Raw genomic sequence first — 13081 nt, 5'->3', positions numbered from 1 at the left:
GCAGTGCAGAAAGAAGTTGGGAACTTCGGTGGAGCAATCTATTTTCAATGTTTCTGGTGGTGCGCCACTCGCAAGAAATGCACCCTGCACATTCTGTTTTTCATTCTGCGCAACGGCTGGCAGCGAGGGTGCGTGCGCTGCCTCATCCTCATCCTTCCCTATTCTTCGCTAACTTGGCCATGTCCTGAGGGTAGGCGAGCTGCTGCGTCGTTGTTCTGGCCACATACGCCATACATACTCTCAATCAGTCGGTCTGGTGCACGTGCTTTGGCAGTGTGCTTGTCTTCCCTCGATTCTAAGCACCTCGGATTTCTCATCTAGAATTGCTTCCAGAAAGCGGTCTTCGCTTATGATGCCAGTGGCACAAAGGCTCGTGAAGCTTCTGCCAATGCAGTGATGACTGCGCTTTGATCATCGATGGTGATTGCGGCGTGTCGAGTCTTGAAGAATTCTTGCATGTTGATGATGCTGTCATGCTAAATGAAGACCTCACTGACGGGGCGATCATTGCAGCTGTCACAGGCGCAGACAGCTACAACATAAAGTAGTGTGGGCAGATGAAAAAGAAATAAAAATGCAGTAGCCGATGGGTGATTCGGACTCCAATAATTCGGACTTGTAGGATATTTCGGACCTCGATGAGGCACCGTCAGTCACCCCATAGAAGTACATGCATATTCGTGACGGATATTTCGGACTTCAAAAGTCTGAAAGTTAGATTTTTCGGACTAATTTCAGTCGCCTGTAGGCCAAAATCGGCCATCTTATCGGCTTTTTGCCGGCGCAAAAGGCGCCATCTTGGATTGAGGTGGATTCTGGTTCTGATAAGATAATGCAATGGGCAGCTGATTGACATCTTCGATTTGCCTAATATTTACAAATTTCTTTTCAAAGAGCTGGACTCCTGTGCGTATGTCTACTGCTGGTTTGGCCAAATTTGGTTACAAATAACCAAAATATGTTGCGGCCTGATGCACGAAAGTTTTCAGAGTAATTCCGTAGAGTTCATAGTTATTTCTGTCAGTTTATAAAGTTAATTAATCTTCTTTCTAAAATTTTACAACCTTTGCGCATGGAAATGGTAGCTTGACAAATTTGGCTCAAGTAGTAGCACCATACAAACAAGTGTATTTAGACATATAGTCTCTGCTGCACATAATTCTTGGTCTCCACCACCTCTAACCTGCCTTTGCTAAGTGAATTCATAGTTATTTTCATTATTACACGGCTTGTTGCACTACCACATATTTCAGTGATGCACTAAGCAAAGGTGCCTGCTGGAATTTGTGACGCTGTCATCTTTTTCATAGCATCCATATTTGTGGCTCTGAGGCAGCCTTCCTGCAGGTGTCCATTAATAATATGCTCGAATTTTCACACGTTCATGGTAAAACCACTTTTAAAAGAGGAATTATCGGAGAGCAGACGTCTGTTTCTGCGAGCTTGATAGCATGTACTGCTGGGCAAACAGCCATGTGATTTGGATGTGCCTTGTCACTATATTCCATTACAACAAAACTGTTGGTATTGGAATGGACCAATTTTTCATGATTGATATTACTTTTCACGTCAAAACAAACCACTTTGGCTTGAGTGAAGCGGTTACTGTTCGTCAAAAATGGCTTCTACACTGTCATCACACAGACTTGTTGCCTTGCGTCCCATTTTTATCATGCCCACCGCAGAGCTACAAGTGACATCAGGGCAACATGTCCGACGGGCCTCTCCAGGCCCAGTCATGCAAACCAAGAAAAGCAGTGGCAGCCTGTGCAGTGCTCTATCTGGGGTGCCTCATTTCCGTAGCACTACCAGCAATGTTCGCGGAACTCAATATAAGCACACATCGCATTGAAAACAGGTCGGGCGAATCCTGGCTCGGTGAGTGATGCCCCTTGTTTTTTGTTCTCAGATGGACCACTTTGTGTGCATCAACACCCTGATGACGGAAGAAGAGGGCCAGCGGGAACTGCAGACCTTCTTCGAGCGCTTTTCACCGCACATCACGGCCATGTCAGTGCAGGAGCTGGGCGAGTTCTTTGCCACGTACGCGGCACGCCGCACGGCCAAGCTGGCCGCGTTCACAGAAGGCAAGCAGGACCCCCTGTCTCTGGCACGCCTGGTGGAACCCAACTTGTACCTGGGCTCGGACTGCCTCGTCAAGATCAAGCGGGAGCCCCATGATCTGCAGGGGGATGCCCTCATCCATGGGCCAGAGGCGGCACACGGCTGGCACATGGCAAACAGTCAAGGTGGGCCTCCCGACTGCTCTGCACTTCGTGGGAGAAGGGGGGCTCCCACTTCTACAAAGTTGAAATTTTTTGCAGAGATCAAAGATAGGCTAGGAGCCACACTTTTGTAGTGTCAGGATTTTGGCAAAAAGCAAATGTATACTAACTGGAGAAACTTGCATGCACCAGTGGCTCTTCTTTCTGTTTGTGGTGTAGAAAGAATGTCACTTAAATCTATGCTGCAGAAATCGTTTCTCATTTCTCATCTTGCCACAGACATTTCATGCTCATCGACACCTTGTGTAGGTATTATGTCTACGTATGGTTTTCTGCTTAATAAAAACAAACACTTAGTTGTGACACAGGTGCTGCCTTGTGCCAGAGTTTTGTGGGGACCAGCTAAGCTAACGTATGCACTGTACGAACCTCAGTGGCACCAGCTCATGTTGGAGTCACTTTTTAAATTATTTTATTTATTTGTTTCTTTTTTTAAATTATTTTATTTATTTGTTTCTTTTTTTGCTTGTTTGTTTTGCCAGTGAGGGCAGGGAATCGCAGGGGTCGATTTGTACGCAGCAGAATACGGTGTTCCACCAAAAAAAGATGCCCAAATTTAGATTCAGCTCAGTCTGTGCAGAGTAGCAATGAAAATCTGACACATGTGGTTCTGTTCTGTCTTCTCCTCTTCAGAGTCGTGTTTTCAAGAGTCAGTACAACAAGATGATGGCTACGAGGCAGAAGACACGTAGTGACCCGGGTCAGCGTGCGCTGCTGTACAGACTCATCCCATGTGGGAGAACACATCTGTGAGCATCATGGGCCATCGTAGTGCCAGTGCTTGTGTGCAAGTGGACAGAAGAAACAATGGCCAGTGCAATACAGTGGGCAGTGCAGTCTGGTCTATGGAAGGGACCAAGGCAACAAGGCTGCTGCTACTGCTGCTGCTTCTCCTCCCCGAGGCGGCCGGCACACAGACGCTTCTTTGAGGCTGTGCTTTGCTCTGCCTCTTGTTGATGCCATTTGAGGCTCCCACACACACTGTGGCAGGAGCCTTGGACTAGGACCATAGGGGCAGTAGTTTGTTGCATCGTGAGATCTTTAATTACTTTGCTGTTCTTGTTCGCATTTTGGGACTTTGTTTTTTTTTTTGCATTGTTGAGTATCCCACTTTTATTTTATTTTATTTTTTGGTGAATCTGTTGCTGCACAAACAACAAAAGAATTGTTTGTCCAAAGTAATGTGCGCAACTCCTTGTTTTGCGGTGCAGAACATTCTAGTCTCTCACATGCTTCACATGTTCCGTTTTTGTTTTACCCCACTACCCCATCACCTCCATCATGATGGCAGTGTCAAGTGCAGTCCTTAAAAGAAAGCCTTGAAGGAGCTATTTTCATATTGTCTTGTTGGGAAGATAACACTATATAAATATATATATATATGTATACACACACACAACACACACATGCAGACACACATAAATATAAATATATATATATATATATATACATACATACACACATACATAATATACTACCAGTGCTCAATGATTCGCGTTGTAGTCTTTGAACATAGTTTTAGAATTGGACAAAGCTCAAATCAGCCTGTGGTTGCATTTACCAAGGATCTCTGGCTTTGGTGTTAGAAGTGTTTGGCATTGTGTGACCAGTGAACTAGCAGAGGCAGGCAAAGCATAATCCACAGTGATATCAGAATGGCTGAGCTGTGGCCCCACCTCCAGAACAGTGGGGCCCTTGGTGTTGCCAGTTTGAAACCGGGACCTAGTGCAAATCATCAGCGTTCATCCGCTTAGCCTCTCCCCCCGTCCACCCCCCACCCTCCCCTCCCCCTTCCCAGTTCAGTTCTTGTGTACAAAAAGGGGCATTCATGACAACATATTTAATATACATGTCTCCAGTGCAATCGAGGAATGCTTGTAAATGTGCTTGTGCATGTGACCCTGCACTTTCGTGGTGAAACAAGATTGCTCCTGTGTTCGGCGTCTCAGCATTGTCCAGTAGAGCCACTGGAAGTTTGTTTCCCCTTAGGCTTGTTTCCTTCTTTTGTTAGTCGGTTGAGGGCAGTTGTTAAGGCAGGCCACCCCTTCTTCTGGGGGTCCGGGGCTGTAGTGCAAGTGGAAAGCTTCTCTAGTTTGTTCTCTTTTTCGAGGCTCAAGCACTGCCGAGCATTGCTGGGGCCTGTGCGGCACAATCGTTACTTGCGGAGCACCAGAACTCTTCGCTTTTGAAGAAAAAAAGATGCGGCTATTTTTACTAGTGTTTTTTGAGGCGGGGTAGTTGTAGCCAAGATATCAAAGGGCAGTTTACCGCTACTCAGTGCTGAGCTGTTCCACTGAATTGTTACTAGCACACTTTCGCAGAGAGAGCCCCGTTGAAGCCTAAATGAGCTGAGAGAGGAGCACAGTGAGATTAGGAGCCATAGACCGATGGTTGCTTGATGATGAGTAGTGGTGTCCTCACGAGAGGGGTGCTATCTCCGGAGCTTCTACAAAACACTGTTACCTTTGCGGCTTCTAATTTTTAAACATGTTGATGTTTTGAATTTTCTTAAATGAAGTATTCATATTGCACTTGTAACATATTTGTATGTCTTTTTGCAGCATGCCTGTGTGGTTGTAAGGCACAAGTTGTTACCTGGCTCAAGTTTTCCTGTAAAGTCTAGTTGAAAGCATGTGAAATGTGTATAAAATGCCTTGTGATATACGACAGCCATTGTGTAGTTCAAATGAAACATTTGGGATGTCAAGTTTACGGATCATTTCTGCTGAATACACGCTGTATTCTAGGACCTGCTTTGCGTGGTACACTACCCCATATTTTTTTTTTTTTCTGGAAAAGTACAATTAGATATTTTTCTCCTCTCATTTTAACACTTCGGAATAGGCAGAGCCATGAAGGTGTGCTGTGTGAGGAGTGGTCCCCATTAGACACTGGTGCTTGCATGGCTGTGCAGGTGGCGAGTAGGACCTGGAACTCTCTTCCGTTCACCTAAATGAGCCCATAACAACTAAACGTGGCATCCTGGAATTTGCCTGTCTTTGTGATGGTTCTGAGCAAATATTGCCAGTTCGTGCAGATTTCTCGAGTAAAATTATTCCCCCTTTGCTGCAAAGAAAGCGATCAGTATGCCAAAGAATAAATGACGCAAGAGATTGCGGCACTGACAAGCACCAGGCATACAGTCAGCTGAACATCAAACAACCACTGCACTAAATCAGTCTAGCAAAGCCAGCTGAGGCACCTTTATGCATTGGCAGATGAACTGTGCAGGCACACTGGTCTTCCAGGAAAGCAGAATTAAGCTTTGGGAGAAGAAGCAGTAAATGAGAGAAGGGGGAGGGGGGATAACGTTTGACTGTTTCGAAGATTACACTTGTACCACACGAAGACGATAGGTTTCCATGAAGTTATGAGCTGAATGTCTTTGAAACCTCATGTTTCAGGTTCATGCCACTAACTTCATGCTGCATGGAAAGAAATTCTTTAAAGTGTAATGTTATGTTTGCAGAGAGCAGAAGGCAGTGTTTTACAACACAATGGCATCACTTATTGCAGCGTGCTTCCAGGAGTGCGAGCTCCCTGTGCTTGACTAGTGCGACCAGTCATGCACCATTCTTGTGAGGTTGCTGTATGATGAGACTGGCTTTAATGAATCTTTGGATATTAGGAATATTTATTTTGCTGCAAAACAATACGAAAGTATGAATCAAGGCGACAAATGTACCACTCACGAGTCGCTCACCATGCAACCGTTGGCAACTGTTATTGGGCCAGGCTAAACACCTGCGAACTTAAGTATAGGATCTTAGGACTCTGCTGTTTTTCTACAACTGCTGTTCAAATTGTTTATTAGTTTTCACAAACTCATGCTAGCACAAAAGTGGATGGGGGGACCAAACTTTTTTGTGGCAGCTCAAGTGGCCTGGTAGTTCTAGTAAAGGATGCAGCTTGGAAAACATGAAGGTTTCTCACTTACCTGGATGTAATTTGACGCATTTATTTGCACTCGCACCTCTTTCTGGGATTGTCCAGATATATTACCCCATTGTTCATCCTTTAATCACAATATAGCTTTTCCCAATGTGTCCATCTGGTAAGGCACATGTGTTAGCCTACACCATACAATGCAGGCTAGTACACTGGTTTACTTGCTTCGAAAAAGTACTGCGACTTCCACAGTCAGTGCTGCATGTGTGAAATCATTAGCTGTAATCTTAACAGCTACCAGGCATGATTAGCTGCAGGGACCTGGTGCGGTTGCTCAGTGGCTGTGGTGTTCATCTGCTGAGCAACAGCTTAAAACTTCGATTATGACCACAGCAACTGCATTTCAGTGGAAGTGAAGTGCAAGAGCACCTGCTTAGAGAGATTTCCGAGTGCGCTAAAGAGCACCATGTGGTCTAAACTAATCCAATGCCCTCCACTACAGAATGTCTCATAGGCCCACTGTGTTGCTGTGGCTCTTAAAATTTATAGGTAAATTAATCGAAGAAAATTTAATGTTTTCGCAGCTGCCTTTGTCCAGAGCCTCAACTTTTGCAGTAGTGGAATGCTTGCTTGGAATGGTTCCTGCTTGACGTGTTGCATTCATGCAGAAATAGTCGCTCTGAAATGTAGTCACCTTAATGCAGGCGTTGCGCTGCTTTTAGGCCTGTCGCGCCTCTGTCAGGTGTACTAGGGACATTTTCTTCGAAAAGAAAGTGCCGAAAATGGCAAATGTATGTACAGTTGATAACGGAGCTTTTTTTGCAACACGTGTGTCTGCTTGCGACAGCTTCATATCAGAATGCATGAATTGTGTGAGGCATTGTGGGTTGAAAGGTACTCATTCTTTTTAATCAATAGCGCAACCTTACGTGTCAGTAGACACTCTTTTTGGGGAAAAAAAATTCAATGGGAGGAAACTGTATTGGACAAGAATTTGCATTCAGCATTCTCTGCGAGAGGTGTTGGGGTGTCTGCATCTGAAGACTCATTAAAAGGGCAGGCTTAGAGTTGTGTAGTTCATTTACTGACCATGCCAATGTAGAATGAGAGCAAAGGGGGGGTCAGTAAAAAGAAAGTGTTTGGTTCTGTGGTTTGCTACATAAGGGATCGGGAGGCTCCTCTTAGTTTCATACTATGATATTGGAGGGAAATCCAGCTGGGCGGTCTGCTGGTGCCTTTGTTTCAGTTCAGCTGCCATGGAAGTCACTGAAAATATGTGGCTTCTTATTTACCAAGAATTTGAAGGATAATTTAATGGCATAAGAAGTATGTATCAATAAATTATTGCATTTACCTTATCCACACTATCATTTCCTTGTTTGCAAAGTTTGAAAAGATGGAGGACCAGTGCACAATTCAGATGTCTAATTGGCACTCTAAAACATTGCCTAAACACAGTGGTACATGCAGATTAACATTTCACTGTCATTTAAATGAAGCTAAATTGTGTTGAATACTGATGTACTTGTGTGCAAAATGGATTGTGCCGGTGCCTCGCGCCGCCAGGAGAGAATGGCATACCTGAATGTTGTGGAGCAAGACGACAAAACCTATCGGAGACATACAAAGCCAAAAGGGTATTTGAAGCCAACTCTTGTCAGGATCCATGAATTTCCCTCCACTCCCTGGATGGTTGAACAATAGCAGTGCCAGACTTCTTCCTAGTAAGAAACTGATTCTGCACCATCAGCTTGCACAAAATGTTACTGAGAAGATGGTTGCAACAACTAAGGTAGCATACAATACATCATCTAAGTTGGACATTTCTGCATAGTCTTATTGGAAGTTGGCAAAACGGCTTTTAAAACATCACACAAGTTTAATCACAAAGTGAACAAGGAACTTTGTGGTTATCAAGAACCATCTGACCAACCTGTCTCTACCACTACACAAGTTTCTCATTTGAAACATTTTGCCAGGCTCTGCACTGCACAGTGCCACATTGGAACACTTAAAGAACATAGGTTAGTTAATGCTGCTTTCCATTTTTTTTCTCACTGTCATTACTTCACAGATAAAATAAACAAGCTATGCTCAGGTTACGCACTGCAAATGTAGCAAAACGGTAATTCGCAAAACATTCCTGTCAAAAGCAGTCGTTTGCGTTGGCTTTACGTACAAATTGACAATTTATTTCTGTTAAAAGTGAAAGGCAAATGTCTGGTTCTGTATTTGCCATGCTTTTGTCTATTTTAAGCAAGTAAATAACACTCACCCCTTTTGAGCAGCTGCACTTAGTGACAATTTGCTCAAAAGTAATTAGTGCAAGAAGTCTTGCCGACATTATTATCTACGAAACTCGAAGCAGTTCATTATTTTGAACAAAATAGTGGAAGGCAAGTCAGTGCCTCTGACTAACATTGGCTTCTCAGAATTTTTGGATTACTGGGCGCATGTGGAAATGAACTATGTATACTCATTGAAAGGCCTTTAATCTTATACATGCTTGCATACAGAAAGCAGCTGTTGCAGAAAATGGCGATGTACTGTGGTTCTGGCATACATTAAAGACTGGCAGCACAGCTCAGTCCAATGCTTTCCATTTGTGGGACTCTTCCTTGCGTCTGTGTTTTTTTGTTGTGTATAAAAGAGCAGAGCTAATACTATTATGTAATGTAATATCACACACATGGCTTGGGAGCAAGTAAGAGTGTGTGTATTTTTCAGATATAAGGTAAAGACAGTAAATATGTTGTAAATAATGTGCACAGCCATACAACAAGAATAAACAGTACCTTAATCACCCAGACAGCTGGCCCATCTAGGCAGCATGACCGTGCACTGTATTCATTAGCTGAAGCTTCCCAAAAAAAATTGAAAAATATTGTTGAAGTGCTCTACATCAGGTATCAAATGCATACTCAAGGGTATGACGTGATAGCTTAATGGATTAATGCCCATGTATGCAGAATTGGTCATTCCCTACTTAGCATTCATAGATCCCTAGGAGTCCTCATGCCACTACTCCTGGCGAAGTGGGGCAGTGGTTAAGCAATGCGCCACTGCCCTGCAATGGCAGGCACTGCCACCAGTGGGGCTTGTGCAACCCAGGTTGCTCTTACCAAGCAACCGATAACGACCAATCATTGATTTTACTGCTCCCCGCAGGGGCATCTGCTGCATGCAGATGTTGGTGAGTTGCGACACCACGGGTACCTGAGCATCCGCAGGGACATCCCCGCAGGGGGATGAGGGTGAGCAATGCATGACCACGGACCTGAGCACCCACGTTTAACCGTGAGTGGCTCAGCCGTGCCCGGGGAAAAGGGGATCCTGGTGGTCGAGCCGATACCAAGTGTTTAGACCTTTAAGGCCCCTTGGCGGAGGAAACACACCACTTTGGCCCCCGCGTCTTGTAGACGGCAAATCCAGACTGACCCGACCAGAGGAAATCGGCAGTTGCCTTTTCCTAACCTCTCCTATATCTTTCACTCTCCTCTCTCTTTCTTACAACTCTCCTGTCTCCTCTCTTCTCAATTGTTTCACTTTTCATGGGTGGCTAGGGTTAGCCTTGTGCGGTGTAACTACCCTGAGTTGCCCATATTTGGTTATAGCAGTGGTGTACAGCTGGCGTGGGCAGGACTTGTTTTTTAAGTTCCTGTCCCATCCCCTAGTTGGACTCCATGATGGGTGGCTGTCACCATGGCCGAAGAACATATATTTTTGTGGCATGGCTACCTCCTTCTGTTCAAATTATCGCACTATAAAAATAAAAAAAGGGTGGACTGATGTGACATCTCACTTCTTAAATAAAAGAAACAAACTTTCCCAAAGCCAGCTAGACTAATATTGGCTAGTGGCATAATTGGCTAGTGGCAACCTCCTCCTAGAATTGCTGGATATAATTCACATCTCAAAAATTGCAAACATCGAAACCTTTGGTGATATCCCTGTCTCCGTGACACCATGCAGATCATTGAACACAGTATGCAGTGTCATCACAGACAATGACTTTCTGCACTTAACAGAGGAAGAAATGCTTCAAGGATTGTCTGATCAGAACGTAACTAATGTACACAGAACCAGAATCCGCAAAGGAAACAAGGAGATTCCGACGACACTTGGTCCCGACCTTCGCCTCCTGCACCCTGCCCAAGTGAATCGAGGTAGGGTACACAACAATCTCCGTCTGCCCGTATATATCCAACCTTAAACGCCCCTTCAAATGCCAGAAGTTTGGCCACAGCTTCCAAAGCTGCCGCGACCATGACACCTGTGCCAAATGTGCCTCAAATGACCACCAATTCTATGACTGAGATGCCGTGCTACGCTGTGCAAACTGTGAAGTTGACCACGCCGCTTATTCAAAGTTGTGCCCTGCCTGGAAGAAAAAAAGAAATAATCACAATAAAGACAAAAGAGAATATAACATTTAAAAAAGGCAAGAAGGCGCTATGCATTGTCACAAGGCACTTTCTCTCACCCCTCACATAAACTTCACTGATGTGGTGCGTGGGCGCAGCACGCCACACCGGTCTACGGCACCTGTCCAGCTCACACAGCGAAGCTGAGGCACGGCCATCCATGCCTCTGGCAGACGCAGCGAGAGCTGCTATGCCACCCCTGAAAAAGGGCCTGCCGACCACCAAGTTGGCAGCCCCGGCGGCGGAGCTCTCTTGACCACAAAAAAAGAAAAAAACTCCAATAACGGGCCCTCGTCATGGAAGGACCTAAGGTTGTCAGTACATCCCCCCCCCAAAATTATTATCCACCGGAACTGCCGTGGAATTCTAAATAACTATAGCAATGCAACAGATCTCGAATTCTCTGTCTCCTGTAACACTGTGTCTACAGGAGACCAACTTGGAACCTCTGCGTAAAAATATTTTCAAAAAGTGTGAAGTCTTTCACCGTGAGTAGGCTTTCTGGAGGTGTTGCTATTGTAGTTCACAGTGGTATTGCAACCCATGAAATCAAGCTCCAGACGAAATACGAAGCAGTTGTAGTCACCGTTCTTAACTTTGAAACAATTACTATATGTTTAGTATATCTTCAACCGCACCTCACAGTAACACTCCATGACCTAGAAGCACTTTTTAATCAGTTACCAGAGCCATATCTGGTCACAGGGTATTTTAATACGCACTCCCCGTTTTGGGAGAGTGAACAGACAGAAACTAGAGGCCGTAAAATAGAAGATGCAATAATGTTTGCCTACTCAGTACAGGCAAACCGACATATTCCTCTCCAACCTCTGGAAAAATGAGCTGCATAGACTTGTCTTTTAGCTCCCCCTCTGTTTTTAGAGATTTTAAGTGGGATGTTCTTGACAACCAGTACGGGAGTGATCACCTTCCGATGGTAATTAACTTTTCATCACCACCATCAATCATTGCATCTAAACCACGCCATTGGAAGCTGCACTTAGCGGACTGGGCGTTATTTTGGGAAAAGACCACACTGGAGAAAATTTTTTTCCGATCTTAGTGTTGACAAACTCAATGAAATAATTACACGTATTATAATTGCTGCATGCCTAGCCATTCCTCAGTCTTCGGGAATGATACGCTAAAACCACAATGTTTGGTATAACGAAGATTGCAGAGAAGCAAAAAAGAAACAGAATAAAGTCTGGGGAATTTTTCGCTGGTATCCAGTGGCTGAGAACCTTATAAGTTTAACAAAGCACGCAAAAGCACGACATATCCATCACAATGCTGAAAAATCTTCCTGGAAAAACTGTGTCATTCATAAATAGTTTAGTTATAGCTATAAAAATGTGGGAACAAGTCCGTAAACTTAATGGCAGCTTTTCTCCTTTCACAGTTGCTTTCCTGACAAATCCTGGTGCACAAACAAGTATTAGCGAACAGGCCAATTAACTAGAGGAACACTTCATAGTTTCTAGTTCCTCACTCTACACACAATCATTTTTAAACTACAAGAACACAACTGAAAAACAATGAGTGCCGACAAGTGGCAGTACAAATGAACATTACAAAAATGTAATTACACTGCAAGAAATCCGTAGAGTACTCTGGGCCGGCAAACAGACAGCACCGGGCCCTGATGAAATACATTATGAAATGCACTAAATATTAGATTAATGTTCATCCTTGAATCACGCGAACTTCAAGACGTCCACCAATGTGGATTTAAAAAAGCATGTTGTACAAATGACCATCTCGTCCGTCTTGAAAAAACAGTCTGTGAAGCGTTCACACACAAACAGCACTGACTGGCAGCATTTTTGGACTTGGAAAAGGCTTATGATACCACCTGGAGGTTTGGGATTCTTCGTAACCTAGCGGATTTACGTATCTGTGGCAGGATGCTTAACTGTTTGAAAGACTTTTTTGATCGTTCATTTCATGTATGCCTAGGTACCACACTTCCGAAAAAATTCATCCAAGAAAGTGGGGTACTGCAGGTGTGTATTCTAAGTACCACACTCTTTGTTGTAAAAATGAATTCCATATCGAAAATAATTCCAACGTCCATCATGTATTCCATATGTGTTGATGACCTGTATTGATGCACATCTTCCAGCTTAATAACACGCGAAAGACAGATGCAGCTTACGCCGAACAAACTAGCGACTTGGGCGGACCAAAATGGATTTTAATTCTCTCCACAATAAACAGTTGCCGTCCTTTTGTCACTGAAAAGAGGCGTGCAGATTGATCCCACCCTGCACTTGAATGAAATTGTACTGCCAGTAAAACAAGGACGTAAATTTCTAGGCATAACTTTTGACAGAAAGTTCACATTCTTACCTCACATAAACACCCTCAAAAAGAAAGCTCTCTGATCCTTAAATATACTGAAAGTACTCTCACGAAAACACTGGGGGTCCGGTAGGTTATGCCTTTTACAGATTTACCGCTCCGTAGTGCGGTCCACTTTGT

General features: G+C 44.2%; 1 protein-coding gene across 5 annotated transcripts in view; it reads left to right on the top strand.

Moving 5' to 3' along the window:
- Nucleotides 1–8755, top strand: part of LOC144128788 (protein cycle-like) — a 33053-nt gene extending 24298 nt beyond the window's left edge. For 3 of the 5 annotated variants that reach the window (XM_077662494.1, XM_077662492.1, XM_077662493.1), the window contains exons 9-10: nucleotides 1910–2249; nucleotides 2919–8755. In XM_077662494.1, the coding sequence (XP_077518620.1) occupies nucleotides 1910–2249; nucleotides 2919–2977 (399 nt within the window). In that variant the 3' untranslated portion in view covers nucleotides 2978–8755. The remainder of the gene's footprint in view (nucleotides 1–1909; nucleotides 2250–2918) is intronic. The other 2 variants (XM_077662495.1, XM_077662496.1) reach the window with 1 other exon arrangement.
- Nucleotides 8756–13081: the final 4326 nt, after the last annotated feature.

The sequence above is a fragment of the Amblyomma americanum genome, chromosome 4 (assembly GCF_052857255.1).
Source record: "Amblyomma americanum isolate KBUSLIRL-KWMA chromosome 4, ASM5285725v1, whole genome shotgun sequence".
Lineage (NCBI taxonomy): Eukaryota > Metazoa > Arthropoda > Arachnida > Ixodida > Ixodidae > Amblyomma > Amblyomma americanum.
Note: the sequence above shows the minus strand (reverse complement) of the source record. Positions and strands in the feature narration are given on the sequence as shown.